Source organism: Bombyx mandarina, chromosome 23, assembly GCF_030267445.1.
Source record: "Bombyx mandarina strain Sakado chromosome 23, ASM3026744v2".
In the NCBI taxonomy this organism is placed as follows: Eukaryota; Metazoa; Arthropoda; class Insecta; order Lepidoptera; family Bombycidae; genus Bombyx; species Bombyx mandarina.
Genome location: NC_143229.1, coordinates 17,181,491 through 17,197,782, shown reverse-complemented (window position 1 = coordinate 17,197,782; position 16,292 = coordinate 17,181,491). Strand labels below are relative to the sequence as shown.

The 16,292-nt window shown below is 39.2% G+C and overlaps 1 protein-coding gene across 7 annotated transcripts in view; it reads left to right on the top strand.

Annotated features, from left to right (window-relative positions):
- Window positions 1–16,292, top strand: part of plx (PTB_TBC1D1_like and TBC domain-containing protein plx) — a 70,759-nt gene that overhangs the window by 20,421 nt on the left and 34,046 nt on the right. For 3 of the 7 annotated variants that reach the window (XM_089737689.1, XM_089737688.1, XM_089737687.1), the window contains exon 3: window positions 1,816–1,892. The exons of the other annotated variants lie outside the window; for them this stretch is intronic. In XM_089737689.1, coding sequence (XP_089593815.1) covers window positions 1,827–1,892 — 66 coding nt within the window. In that variant the 5' untranslated portion in view covers window positions 1,816–1,826. The remainder of the gene's footprint in view (window positions 1–1,815; window positions 1,893–16,292) is intronic. 7 annotated transcript variants of the gene reach the window in all.

The window sequence follows — 16,292 nt, the reverse complement described above, 5'->3', positions numbered from 1 at the left end:
TTTCACCGCACTATTTTATTTTCATCATATTGTTCGGGATGTTTCGAATAGCTTACAGTTGACTTGTCCACGGACTAGTAGTGTTGATAGCTGATTACTCGTAGAATATTGTGTTAACTACTGTCAAATTTAAAATAAACAGTATTTCTTTGTCATTTTCCTTTCTTTTCACACATAAATAATAAATATGAGATTAAATCGTAAAAATAGTATTATTGATGTCCCGAAACTGAACTCAATATTTACTTTACACTGGCCAGTGTGTTAGTGCGAGTTTTTTAACATTCTCGATAGCGTAAAAGTTAACCCAATTTTGTATGCAGTTGGAACAGCGCCCCTAACGGCAAACGTTCCCGTTCCATACAAATATGAGCTAACTTTTACGCTATCGAGAACGTTAAAAAACTCGCACTAGGTACACAGGTGAAAAGTCGGAAATGGCATATAATAGTACATTGTGCATCAAGGGAGAAAAGTAGGACATTTCCAAGGACAAAGCCCTGGTAGGGAGTGGGGGGGGGGGCAGAGTATCCAGGGAGTAAAAGTTACACTTTCTTCCCTGTACAGCGGGAGGGAAACGGAACTTTCGGCGTAGGTAGGAGAAAAAAATAAATACCCTCTGTTATTTCTGATAGGTACAGCGCTGATTTCGATCGGGTGAGTTGAATGAGCGAGCGTAATAGAACACGACACGAGGTCTTATGAATATTTATATTTGTTAAAGCTATTCATTGATTCGGATATCATGTTGTTAATCCACAGACACAGTCCACTGAGTTTCTCGCCGGATCTTCTCAGTGGGTCGCGTTTCCGATCCGATGGTAGATTCTGCGAAGCACGGCTCTTGCTAGAGTTCGTGTTAGCAACATCGTCAGCTTAGAGCCCCGTGAGCTCACCTACTAGTTAAGGTTACGCTGATATGGTCTTTCTAGACCATCAGCTTAGTTAGGAAAAAAAAGTTGTTAAGTTTACTGACAACCCACATACGCGTGGAGTACACGTGTGTGGTACGTGTCGTTAATTTTCCCTGTCTAATCGAATGGAAGCTTAGATTAAGTCAGTCGATTGTGTGCTGTCAAAATTATAATTTGCGTAATTATTGTGATAGCATTTACGTTGTGATGTCTGGGATTTTTTATTCATTTTTCCCTACCTATTCGCTGGTAGCTTAAAGGACTATTTCGGCTACGACCGGACGGAGAATTTGCCTAATACTAGCCCTACCAAGAGCTGTGCTTTGCAGAATCTGAACAGCGACCCACTGAGAAGATCCGACGAGAAATTCAGTGGGCTATCTGTGTATTGACTCTAGTAACTCATTAAAGCCAAACGGTCCGTGAACAAAACCCTGTTTACGCTATAACACTTACTTGACTCAATTCCTTGCCAATGAATATAATAATACTTGATAAAGAATTCGACGATTTATTTCCAAGATTTATGATGGGATATATAATGGGAATAAGCTCGTTAATGCTGACCAAGTACTTTACCGCTATGTTTCCTACGGTTCGATTCTCGGGCGGATTCCGTGTCGATTTTCTACATATTAGACCTTCGGGGTCTGGGCATGTCTGCTTGTGTTTCCGGCACGCTCTAGCGAAATTCTATGAGGTCGATTTTCCCGAAAAATGTCTTGTCAGTGGGTCGCGATTTCAATTCGGTGTTAGATTCATAGAATCACTACTCTAGCCAGGGCTAGACTCAGCAAGTTCTCGCAGGGTATATAGAAAAAAAAATGGACTTTCTCATCCGCCCACTCACCGACCGGGACTCTTGAAAATATGATAATAATTTATTGTTGTGTTTCAACAGATATTTAAAAAATGAATCAGCACGGTTCATTTTTCGGTTCCCATTCGGACACATCGGCGATAAACATAAAGAATTTGGTAAGACAACCCAGCCAACGTTAAATGTTTGTGTGTGGATTGTGAATTGAAACTAATTTTTTAATTTATTTATTAAAACCATACTTATTAATCGATGCATGACCATAATTCGTCTTCTCGTATTAAAACTGTATAATCTCAAAACTTACTAATTTTACAGGAGAGTGTTTTAAAGGTTTAACATGTGATATTTTGAATACTAGAGGTCCCGCAGTAGTCGAAATTCGACTATAATTAATTGGAATTGTATAATAAGTTTGTACACTATTATGATTGTATTTTATACTTCTATAGTCACAAATTTCGCCAAGGCTACACTAAAAAAAAATATTAATAAAGACAAACAATATTTAATCTATTTTCAATTTGACCACAGACGTCAAGAACAAAAGTTTGACAATTAATAGTATGCATGCGTGTGTGCGTCAAATACATGGTATGTAGTGTGTGTAATGTTTTCTTTATTGATTTAATGTATCTTTTATGCATTATTTTAAAAAAATATTAGCATTGTGCACTTCTTCTCTATATTCTCTTTAAGTGTGGAAAATTTCATACTCCTCCGTCCGCGCAATTTTCGTAAAAAGGGATATAAAATTTTGGCTTTACGTATTAATATATAGATTAATCATCTTTGCAAAATTTATTTTTTATTTTTTACTAGTTACATTATCTGTCTTTTAAAGTAAGATAAAATTATGTATTAATTTTGTTAATAGTAGTCAAACCAGAGGTAAACATAAAAAATTAAAAAATTAAAGTAAACTACGTTCTTTGACAGTATTTATGAGAAAAATACTGATGGATACCAAATGATTCCGCATATTAACTCAATTTCGAATATTTTAGGAAAATGTGCACTTTTAATGGGAAATGACGAATTATCGAAATAAGAAAGTCAATAAATGATTATCCGAAAAAAATATATATTAAAATGCTCGTATTTGCTAATGCTTCGAGAACTATTATTGGTTTAAGTATCATTTGTGGTAGGACGTCTTGTGAGCCAACACGGGTAGGCACCATTAATTTATTTCTATCGTGAAGCAGTAATCCAGTTACAGGACTTAGGATGAGGATCGGACATCAGAACTCTTTTTAAATTTTTTATAGCTTAGATGGGTGGACGAGCTCACAGCCCACCTGGTGCTAAGTGGTTACTGGAGCCCACCCGCGCGGACTAACAAGATGTCCTACCATCAGTAAATTCTTAAGCTACCCTGACTAGACACTTTTCAGACTCCAATATTATCCAAGTTGGCAGATGAGATGTTTACTTGGTCGTTTGTTACATTGAAATATTATAAGTTACTAACTGACCCAACAGACTTCGTAGTGCCTCAATCGATAAATAAAAGACCTAAACGTTTTCATAAAATAAACTTAAAACAAAAGGAATCCGTCCGACGGGGGACACATTAAAGGAAAAACAAAGGTTTTTTTTTGTATTTAAATCCGAGCATTTTCATATTTATCTACCTTTTAAACCTTCTCTGGACCTCCACAAATAATTCAAGACCAAAATTAGCCAAATCGGTCCAGCCGTTCTCGAGTTTTAGCGAGACTAACGAACAGCAATTCATTTTTATATATAAAGTTACGTGTTTAATATCGAATTCTTTACTGATGATAGGACGTCTTGTGAGTCCGCACGGGTAGGTACCACCACCCTGCCTGTTTTTGACGTGAAGCAGCAATGCGTTTCGGTTTGAAGGGTAGGGCAGCCGTTATGCTGGCAAAATGTGATTTAGAACTCTTGTTCCAGGGCAAGTGGCGGCATTTGCGTTGCTCATGTCTATACGCTGCGGTGCTTAACACCAGGTAGGCCGTGAGCTCGGTCACTCGTATAAGCATAAAAGGCCCAACCTGAAATTGTGTGGCAGGCTGAAATTACGCTTTTTCTATATGTTCCGCTATCTGTCATACATAAGAGACCATTAGTTTTATTAACACTCACCCTAATTGTTTTTAATATATTTCATACTAAGCTAAATGGCCACATTTGTTAATGTCAATGAACAAAATACAATTAGGAATAAATTAACGTTAGCCTAATTTTCGGTAGGCAGCGGCTTAGCTCTGCTCTTGGCATTGCTGATGTCCATGGGCGACTGTAACCACTCACCATCCGATGGGCCGTATGCTCGTTTGCCTACAAGGACAATAAAATATATATATTAATTTTTGGTTGTACTTCCAAATTCGCCCTCTATGAGCTGTGGAAAGTAAGGAAATGAAAACTAAGATTTTCCTTACCGATCTATTTCTATGCAGTGCATTTGAATGAACAGTGTGCGTAATAGAATTTGATGATCGCATAATCACGAGGAAACTATAAATAAAACCAACTTTTACGGGTTTATTTTTATGAATAACAAACTAGCGACCCGCCCTCGCTTCGCTTCGGAAACATTAAAACACAAATGAAACAAAAAAAAAAAAAAAAATTAAAAAAAGTAGCCTATGTTCATCAGGGACAATGTCGGCTTATAATGGAAAAATATTTTTTCAAATCGGTCCAGTAGTTTCGGAGCCTATTCGAAACAAACAAACAAACAAATCTTTCCTCTTTATAATATTAGTATAGATATACCTAATCATTATTTGACTGAAATATATAAAATTGAACCTGTTTTTTTATTTATTGGTTAGATGGGTAGACGAGCTCGCAGCCCACCTGGTGTTAAGTGGTTACTCGAGCCCATAGACATCTACAACGTAAATGCGCCACCTATCTCGAGATATAAGTTCTAAGGACTGAGAAGATCCGGCGAGAAACTCAGTGGGCTGTGTCTATGGGTGAATTCATTCGTCGAGCCCTTCGTCGTAACCGACGGGTTCGAGGAGGACGATGACCGGTGCTTGTGGTAGATTCTGCGAAGCACTGCTCTTACTAGGGCCAGTATTAGCAAATTCTCTCAGTTTGAGCCCGTGAGCTCACCTACCCGTTCGGGCGTAACTGGAATGTTAGGCTACCAGGTAGGTAAAAAAAAGTCGTAAACAATATTACAACATTGCGTTTCGACTTGAAGGGTGGAGCAGCCGTTGTAACTATACTGAGACCTTAGAACTTATATCTCAAGGTGGGTGGCGCATTTACTTTCTAAAATGTCTATAGGATCCAGTAACCACATAACACCAGGTGGGCTGTGAGCTCGTCCGCCAATCTAAGCAATAAAAAAAAACAGACAATGCGATGTTATCTTAAATCGTTAACGTTTTTAACGGAATTTTCTCGGTCACTTATATAATTATACAAAGACATCATTATGTCCATAGTTTTTGGTTGAAGCTTGCTGGAGATATGCCAAGGATTCGTACGTGATAATGTTATTTGGGTTATTTTCCGTTACTAGCTACTGTCATATTAAAAGGCGAACAAAGGTTGTGTATCATATATGGAAATTACGTAAGATGATGCTAAAAATACAATAGGTAGATAAAATTGATGGTGTAACAAAAAATAGTTAATTCATTGTAGTTTTTACGAGTATATTGGTTTTATATATTATATATAATATATTGTATATTGGTTTTGTATATATATATATGTCGTAGGCGGCGCCAGGGATGGCTGAGCGGTAGTTTCGTCATCACTCGTATTCGATTGAACTCAGTTTAGTCAATAAAACTTTTCAATAATAATTATTGAAACTCAACACACACAACTTTCACAATGACAGGATAAACCGACAGTTTCGTTGCACATACCGACAGACCGACTGACTGACTGACTGACTGACAGAGACTCACTGACTGAGACGGACGGAATGACTGTCTGATACGGAATGCCACGACTCTGTCCACGTACCGCCATTTTATAACTGTGGCGTTACGGAGTCTACCCTTCATTTTGTGATATTTATCAAAACAACATTTCATCATTTAAAATAATAATCAAAACCACCGTCTTAATATTACTAAAAGTCGTCAACCACGACACGGCCATTCTGTCACTTTGACGTTTGTGTATCGTTGATATTCCGAACTATTGACCCGGATGCGACACGGCCATCCTGTGTTACACACGTCCTCGTGTGTTAATCTGAAACAAAAGCCAATACCGCACAGTATCATTCACGCTCGGCCATATCTGACCACTCTACTAACATAAAAGTCTTGTGTCATCACAAATTCTATAACGACATTGAAATATTACACAAACGAAAATAAGTGATTTACTACTGCTGCAAGTTCTCCCCGTACAATTCATGTACACAGTAACTAAGTCATCCCTGTGACTACAAGTGTTCAATGATAGTCATCCCTGTGACTACAAGTGTTCAATGATAGCCATCCCTGTGACTACAAGTGTTCAATGATAGCCATCCCTGTGACTACAAGTGTTCAATGATAGCCATCCCTGTGACTACAAGTGTTCAATGATAGCCATCCCTGTGACTACAAGTGTTCAATGATAGTCATCCCTGTGACTCTAATCTACAGTCATCCCTGTGGCTACAAGTGTTCAATGATAGTCATCCCTGTGACTCTAATCTACAGTCATCCCTGTGACTCTAATCTACAGTCATCCCTGTGACTCTAATCTACAGTCATCCCTGTGACTCTAATCTACAGTCATCCCTGTGACTCTAATCTACAGTCATCCCTGTGACTCTAATCTACAGTCATCCCTGTGACTCTAATCTACAGTCATCCCTGTGACTCTAATCTACAGTCATCCCTGTGACTCTAATCTACAGTCATCCCTGTGACTCTAATCTACAGTCATCCCTGTGACTCTAATCTACAGTCATCCCTGTGACTCTAATCTACAGTCATCCCTGTGACTCTAATCTACAGTCATCCCTGTGACTCTAATCTACAGTCATCCCTGTGACTCTAATCTACAGTCATCCCTGTGACTCTAATCTACAGTCATCCCTGTGACTCTAATCTACAGTCATCCCTGTGACTCTAATCTACAGTCATCCCTGTGACTCTAATCTACAGTCATCCCTGTGACTCTAATCTACAGTCATCCCTGTGACTCTAATCTACAGTCATCCCTGTGACTCTAATCTACAGTCATCCCTGTGACTCTAATCTACAGTCATCCCTGTGACTCTAATCTACAGTCATCCCTGTGACTCTAATCTACAGTCATCCCTGTGACTCTAATCTACAGTCATCCCTGTGACTCTAATCTACAGTCATCCCTGTGACTCTAATCTACAGTCATCCCTGTGACTCTAATCTACAGTCATCCCTGTGACTCTAATCTACAGTCATCCCTGTGACTCTAATCTACAGTCATCCCTGTGACTCTAATCTACAGTCATCCCTGTGACTCTAATCTACAGTCATCCCTGTGACTCTAATCTACAGTCATCCCTGTGACTCTAATCTACAGTCATCCCTGTGACTATTTTATACGTTGGATAGAACAATTTAAAAAAAGATATGCTCCTAGCACTTCTTGTCAAGAACAATTCCATGAGCTCATTGCGAGCTTGGTCAGCAATAGCGCAAGTCTGGGCTTCGAATAAGGACACACTAGATTTAAGTGACTGAACCGATTAAAACAACTATCGGGTAGTACATGACATAAAAATGAGTAAGCAATAAACCATCGCAAAGGATTTGTTTCGTACAGTTTTGGTCAAAACAACAGACCCTTTATGAGAACCATCGCATAAAATTCCTGAATTATGACGCTACTACTAATAGATTTCTCGACAAGAGAACATTCGGCACCAAAATCCAAATAAAAATAATACGACTCACCAGATTGTTCTCATTTACCAAAAATACTCGATATTACACAGCTACCGGCATGTCGCTCCGCTCGGCCGGTGAATAGTTGACCCATCGAGCGCCGACAGACGGCGCTTGCGTCCCATATCTCGTATTGGCTGCAGCAATCACGTGTTGATTGCGACACGGTCTTCCTGGCTGTACACGTCCTCGTGTGATGGTTAACCTCACAGTCTCCTACGAGGCGGCGCGCCCTAGCGCAAGTGTAGCCGGAGCGCGGGGGCTCCAATCTCGGCAGTCCGTGCTAGAGGCGTGGTCTCGTCGTTTGGCGGACCCGTCGGCCGGCCTCCGTACCATCGAGGCGATCTGCCCGGTTCTCGCGGACTGGGTGGGCCGCGACCGCGGAAGACTCACCTCCGGCTACCTGTGCAGACTCACAAGACATTTTACCATCACGCAAACTTTTTACCACAGCAAATCTTACCAGCCACCACGCAAACTACAATTTTACGGGTTCCACCTCTCCTACACGATGTTACTCCCACACTGCGGAAGCCAACCGCAAACACTTGTCAAGCACGCACAAGCACGCACTTCACCAGAAAAACTTGCATCCGCCAGCGGGACCCGAACACCGCCGCATCGCCAGACACGAACGCACCGGACGTCTTATCTTACAGGTCACGACGACTTCAGATGTGTCAATTTTTCTTCCCCACGGAAACTTGCTTGATTTCTTGTTTGCTTGCTTGCTGGAGCCCGAAGTCATCGAACGTGTAGTGTTATTGGTATTGAATTTAGTAGATTCTAAAGTTTCAGCGACAATTCACAGTCTCATGTCGTGGTTTACTGCACTAGTGCCATGTAACTCTAGCAGTAGTCATTGGCTTAAAAACGATTCGTGTCGGAACTACCCACTCGTCATGACAGATCCATTATTGCGATCGAAGTTTCACTTGAGACTTGCACTTGCCTTAATTTCTTGTAATAGCTTGTTACGTGTTGTATTTCCGCTAGTAAATGCCATGTGATGAAGTCGACAGTCAAACTGGGCAACATGAGCCAGAACGTAAGATGTGACGATTTCTTCGTGGCTCAGATCTTCCATCGAGGTAACAGAGACGTTGTTACACGACTTACGTATGCTGCATTCACGCTCTTGTGGCGTACCACTACTAGTATTCTGATCTGCGTCATGTTTTTCTGCTGTACTTCGAACATGTTCAAACACGTCACACCAGTGAGAGTAGAGTCCTGATCTCACTTCTGATGTCGGAGGCGGCGCCATGGATGGCTGAGCGGTAGTTTCGTCATCACTCGTATTCGATTGAACTCAGTTTAGTCAATAAAACTTTTCAATAATAATTATTGAAACTCAACACACACAACTTTCACAATGACAGGATAAACCGACAGTTTCGTTGCACATACCGACAGACCGACTGACTGACTGACTGACTGACAGAGACTCACTGACTGAGACGGACGGAATGACTGTCTGATACGGAATGCCACGACTCTGTCCACGTACCGCCATTTTATAACTGTGGCGTTACGGAGTCTACCCTTCATTTTGTGATATTTATCAAAACAACATTTCATCATTTAAAATAATAATCAAAACCACCGTCTTAATATTACTAAAAGTCGTCAACCACGACACGGCCATTCTGTCACTTTGACGTTTGTGTATCGTTGATATTCCGAACTATTGACCCGGATGCGACATATATATATATTACGAGTATATTAGTTTTATATATATTGGTTTTATATATTGGTTTTAATTAAATTTTCCTTTTTTTTTTTCGTTTTTTGTTATTGCTTAGATGCGTGGACGAGCTCACGTCCCAGGTTATTATTTCTCACCCCCACAAAGATTCTCATCATTAACGCTTCCGCAACTGGTGTAGCGTGTCCAACACTCATATAAATATTAGCCTATTCATTAAGTACATGTGTTTTCTACATGGATACCAAGTTTCAAGTCAATCGGATGCATGGTTCAGTAGTTATAACGGAACATCCGTTAAAACCACTATAGATTTATATATTAGTACTAGCTGATCCGGCAGACTTCGTAGTGCCTCAATCGATAAATAAAAGACCTAAACTTTTGTATAAAATAAACATAAAACAAACAAAAGGAATCTGTCCGACGGGGGACATATCAAAGGAAAAACAAAATTGTTATTTTTGTTTAATTCCGAGCATTTTCATATTTATCTACCTTTTAAACCTTCTCTGGACTTCCGCAAATAATTCAAGACCAAAATTAGCCAAATCGGTCCAGCCGTTCTCGAGTTTTACCGAGACTAACGAACAGCAATTCGTTTAAATATATATTAGTATATAGATATACTCGAGTACGTCAAACAACATCAAACAATAAATGCACAATAAAACACTAGGGTGTGCTTGCACGCTTTAAAATGACATACTGAACGCTTCATTATCTGTAATTCCATATTTTCAATGTATTGTTTAATATGATGTGATATATGATTAACTATAACACTAGTTATGTTAAGTATACGTAGAAGGTCGCAAGAATTTTCTAGAAAAGGGCAACGAGTCGTACATTAAGAAGCATTGGTGTTGATTGGCGTTTATTTGAGCCCGCGCACAATTCTAAATGAAATCGTCTTCGCTTTTACGAGTCATTAAATCGAGTCATTAAATTTCATACACAACTTTAAACTACCCTTAACTAAATTCCTACATTTTAAACATATATATTATGTCTCTAATGTCTATATGTCTCTAAATTTTAAACCTGACTTTAAATTACCCTTAACGATGTCCCTGCATTTCAAACATACTCTTATAATATGTCACTAAATTTGTGTGTCTAAATTACCTTTAACTATGTCGCTACATTACAAACATATCTCTTTAAATTGCACTTAACTATGTCCCTAAAGTCCAAAATTTCTATCTATTCCCAAATTATTAAAAAAATTAACCACTTTAATGATTATATTAAAATAAATAAACAAAACGGCCGCTGTGAACGTGCTAAACACATGTTATATACAATCGATCGCACGTGTACCTACAGTACTGAGATAAAATCCAATAACGAGTCAAGTTTCGCATAGTTGTACAGAATTACGCTGTACGGTTTCTATTGGTAGTTTTCCAATTACAGAGCATAATGCGATTCAGTGACGCACAATGCCTAATTATGCTGAAGCTTAATTGGAAGGTGAATTAGTTTTCAAATGCATCAGCAGAGTGCGCTAAGTTAGCACAGTTTTAATTAACATTGATTATTTCTAAGAAACTACGACGAAACGAAAGCCTTACAATTTTTTTCGACATTAAATAATACTAGTGGTCCCGCAGTAGTCGAAATTCGACTATAATTAATTGGAATTGTAAGTTTGTACACTATCATGATTGTATTTTACACTTCTATAATCACAACTTTCGTCAAGGCTACACTATAAAAAATATGAATAAAGACAAACAATATTTAATATATTCTCAATTTGACAACAGACGTCAAGAACAAAAGTTTGACAATAAATAGTATGCATGCGTGTGTGCAAATACATGGTATGTAGTGTGTGTAATGTTTTCTTTATTGATTTAATGTATCTTTTATGCGTTATTTTAAAAAAATATTATCATTGTACACTTCTTCTCTATATTCTCTATAAGTGTGGAAAATTTGATACTCCTCCGTCCGCGTAATTTTCGTAAAAGTTTTTGCTTCACGTATTAATACTAATTACTTTACTTATTATGATTATGATGATTACTAACGATAATATAAACAAAATTTCGATCAATGCCAACTTAAAGAAAAAACACTTGTCAATTTTCTGTCACTGAGTCGGTATCGATTACGAGTATCACGCGAGAGCAGTACTTTTGAGAGTGCTCGATTGTGCTTTGAGTTGCTGTAGTTGGAACATTCAACGTTGAGCATTATGCCGCATAATGCGCCCTTCTGCTGTCATTGGAAAACTACCATTAAATGCTTTTTGGTTGCTACATTCCAGTGGTCGCGTTATTGTTTTTTTTGGAGATAGATGAGCGTTCGGTCCATCTGGTGGTAAGCCGTCACCGTTGGTCATGGACATCAGCAATGCCAGGGACAAAGCCATCAGCAGTTTCGAGGGGAGAGTCAAGTCTTATTAGTTTAATTAGTTTATCTGTTGTTTTTAAATGTAGATTTCAATGATACCTATCATTATTGGTTAGATCAGAGGCTTCCAAACTTATTTTGTCTACTGCCCATTTTGAGAACAAATAATTTTTTATCGCCCCCATTTTTTCACCTACTTAAAATTACTGTAGCGAGAGTTCAGCCGATGTCTAACGGCCCTCCTAGATGAAATTGCAAATCGCCTCCCAAGCCTCTACACAATGCTCCCCTTTTTTCCTGAGTCACTTACCGCCCCCCTTTAGACCTGCAGCGCCCACAAGGGGGCGTTATCGCCCACTTTGAGAAAGGCTGGGTTAGATGGATAAACGAATTCACTGTCAGATATGCGTTTAAGTGGTTACTAGAGCCCATAGACATTACAACGTAAATACCGCCACCCACCTTGAGATTAGAGTTCTAAGTCTGAATTTAGAGTACAACGGCTGCCCTCCATACCGAAACGCGTTACTGCTTCACGGCAGAAATGGGCAGGGCGGTGGTACCTTTTCGGCGCACACTGCGGTACCGTAGGTCTGGTGTAGCCGGTGTGGTGGAGGTCGATGGGGTTTAGTCGGTAGTTGGTTTTGCGGGGCGAGCGCCTCCTGCGCCCTTTTCAAACCGTAGTCTCCTGCGAGGAATTCGGGGAGGTGGAGGACCTTGGCCCTCCTCGTCTCCCTCTTCTTCTCAGGAGGCGCCGGAGTCCGACATAACCCGGTTCGTTACCCCCCTTGACCGGGTATTCGTAAATGGATTCCCCAGCGTTAAATACGAAAAAAAAGGGCGGTGGTACCTACCCATGCGGACTCACAAGACGTCCCACCACCAGTAAAAAGTTCTGAAGCGGGTGGTGCGGTTCCAAAAAAGAATTGTCGGGATCTTAGAATAATTACACAAGGTCGGGATAATTTCAAGCAATTCACCAGAGAACTTTCAAACATCACAATCTCCCCGGTCCGGACCGATTTTTATATTTTAATGACATATAAAAAAAAGCGGTCTGTTATTACATTGAACTCCTTAAGGTGTCATTCGGTCATACGAAAACGGTTTTCACTAAAACCAATCGAGGCACAAGGCCATATTAATGTCACTTTAATTTTACTAAAAGGTATCTCGCACTGGTGTCGGTGAAATGTCGCGTTTAAAATACACCTCCTTTTTTATATAATACTAGCGACCCGCCCTCGCTTCGCTTCGGAAACATTAAAACACACATAAAAACAAAAAAAATAAATAAAAAAAAGTAGCCTATGTTCATCAGGAACAATGTCGGCTTCTAATGGAAAAATAATTTTTCAAATCGGTCCAGTAGTTTCGGAGCCTATTCGAAACAAACAAACAAACAAATCTTTCCTCTTTATAATATTAGTATAGACTAGCCGTACTCACCCGCTTCGCTGGGCATTTAAAATTAACATTATAATTTATTGTCATTATTATTAGGGAGTCCAACACTCGTATAAATATTAGCTATTTTTTTATTGCTTAGGTGTGTGGACGAGCTCACAGCCCACCTGGTGTTAAGTGGTCACTGGAGCCCATAGACATTTACAACGTAAATGCACCGCCCACTTTGAGATGTAAGTTCTAAGGTCTCAAGTATAGTTACAACGGCTGCCCCACCCTTCAAACCGAAGCGCATTACTGCTTCACGGCAGAAATAGGCGGCGTGGTGGTACCTACCCCCGCGGACTCACATAAGGTCCTACCACCAGTAAGTGCACCTATCCATTAAGTACATTTATATTCTACAAGGATACCAAGTTTCAAGTCAATCGAATGCATGGTTCGGTAGTTATAACGGAACATCCGTAAATACCACTGTAGATTTATATTTTAGTATAGATACATTCTGAAGTTTATAATAAATACAAGTAAGCCTGAATGTTTGTGACGCGTATTCGTCAAGCTTTTGAAGCTGTGAAGTATTCTAAAGGTTATTTTGTATTGGTTGTTGGATATTGTTTTTTTTGTTTCCTACCTAAGCTGATCGTCTAGAGCAGTCTTTCCCAAAGTGGGCGATAACGCCCCCTTGTGGGCGCTGCAGACCTAAAGGGGGGCGGTAAGAGACCCAGAAAAATAATGGGGGCGTTGTCTATAGAGACTTGAGAGGCGATTTGTAATGTCATTCAGGAGGACTCTTACTCTTAACTGAGCTCTCGCTATAGTGTTTTTTTCAGTAGGTGAAAGATGGGGGCGCTAAAAATTAATTTATTCTCCAAGTGGGGAGTGACAAAATAAGTTTGGAAACCCCTGGTCTAGAGAGACATTATCAGCTTCACCGGGCTAGTAGGTGAGTTCACGGGGCTCAAACCTGAGGACGTTGCTAACACGAACCCTAGCAAGAGGCGTACTTCGCAGAATCTACCACCGGATCAGAAACGGGACCCACTGAGAAGATCCGGCGAGAAACTCAGTGGGCTGTGTCTGTGGATTAATTTACTCGCCGAGCCCTTCGTCGCATGCGACGGGTTCGACGAGAACGATGACCGGTGCTTGAGATAACTAAAAGCACCTTTAGTGGATCGGGAGGATCCGAAATGACGTGATAATAAATACGAATAAGCCTGAATGTTTGTGACGCGTGTTCGTCAAGCTTTGGCTTTTGGATATTGTAGAAGATTGTACTAAATTGATTCATAATCATGGCAAGATTAAACCATAAACGTTATCTTAATTGTGTGTACGGCTGGCGAAAAATTAAGGACCTAATATTAAACAAATTTAAATTCAAATTATTTATTACCTTCAAATTTATAAATGCTTACAAACCGGATTCGTAATCTTCATTTAAACAAGTAGGTGCTCGTGTTCGGAGAAACCTGCCCGTAATTATTATTAATCATATCGAGAGGTGAAAGGTTATTCGGTTTAAGCGTCATTTCGCTTAACACGCGACATTTATCTTTGTAATTAAAGGTCCGTTTTATTTGGTATTATTTAGCATCAACAGTTCGATGTTTTCAATTGAACTTCTATTAAGTTTACTCCATGCAAATAGCTAAATTTTTTTTTTTTTTGTTATGATATATTTATTCCAAATTTTAATTTATACATATAAATATTATTAGAGTGTCTGTTTGTAATATTGAAAAATTGGAATAACCGCTTTTTACTACATGCATATGAATATATTATTATATTCGGTACATCACCAAAATACTATTTTTTATAATTTTTGTCTGTCTGTTTGTTCCGGCTAATCTCTGAAATGGCTGGACCGATTTTGACGAGACTTTCACTGATAAGTAGCTGATAATATAAGGAGTAACTTAGGCTACTTTTTAGTCTAGCTTCGCCCCGCGGCCTCACTCGCGGTACGACAATAATCGCGGGTAACATCGCGGGACTCCGCTATCAATAATAAAATTTAATGTTTCCGAAGCGAAGCGAGGGCGCCCGGGCGGGTCGCTAGCCTTTTATATAGCTCTCCTGTAAAGTTGCGAAAATGTCGCTTAAACCAAAAATAGTCTTTCAGCCCTGGATGTATTTTTAATCGTAAAAAAAACGCGTTTTGCAAATATAAATACTCCATCGCTTAGTGCGAAACATCATTCACAATGTTTACGACGAATTGATCAAACACGTAAGATGACGTCGGATGCTCTTGATTGTTTTGTTTGCCGTAACAAATTGATGAATTTGTTACCAATTGTTATGCACGTGCCGCGTTGCACGCGATCGGGGATCGTATGAAACACAGCCGACAACAAAACAACGTTATAAGTAATAATAAGATAATAAAAAAATTTGTTTTATTAATAAGATTTTAAATAAATGTAGTAGTGTATAATAAGAATAATAAAAAGATACTGGCGCGCATTGTGAGGAGGTTTCTCACTCTGGAGTCTTAACTACACCGGTGACTTGTGTCGTAAACACTGCCATCAGTGGCAATCTATTTTTACATGGTCTTTTTTAAAAATTGTACTTTTAATAAAAATGAAACCCGCAAAATTATAATTTGCGTAATTACTGGTGGTAGGACCTCTTGTGAGTCCGCACGGGTAGGTACCACCACCCTGCCTATTTCTGCCGTGAAGCAGTAATGCGTTTCGGTTTGAAGGGTGGGGCAGCCGTTGTAACTATAATTGAGACCTTAGAACTTATATCTCAAGATGGGCGGCGCATTCACGTTGTAGATGTCTATGGGCTCCAGTAACCACTTAACACCAGGTGGGCTGTGAGCTCGTCCACTCATCTAAGCAATAAAAAAAAAATATATATCCTTTAAAAAAATATTGTGTAATTAATAAGACTAGTGGTCACCTGGTAGTCGAAATTCGACTGTGACTAATGGAAATTTTAAGTTTGTACACTATTATGATTCTATTGTCAAGGTCTATTTATTATACTTCTATAATCACAGATTTCGTCAAGACTACACTTTAGACAAATATTAATAAAGAGAAAACAGTATTTAATCTATTCTCAATTTGACAGATTATAACTGACAGCCTGCAAAGAAAAGTTTGAGAATAAACAAATAGTATGCATAGTGTGTGTGTGTGTGTCAAATACATTGTAGTGTGTGTAATGTTTTCTTT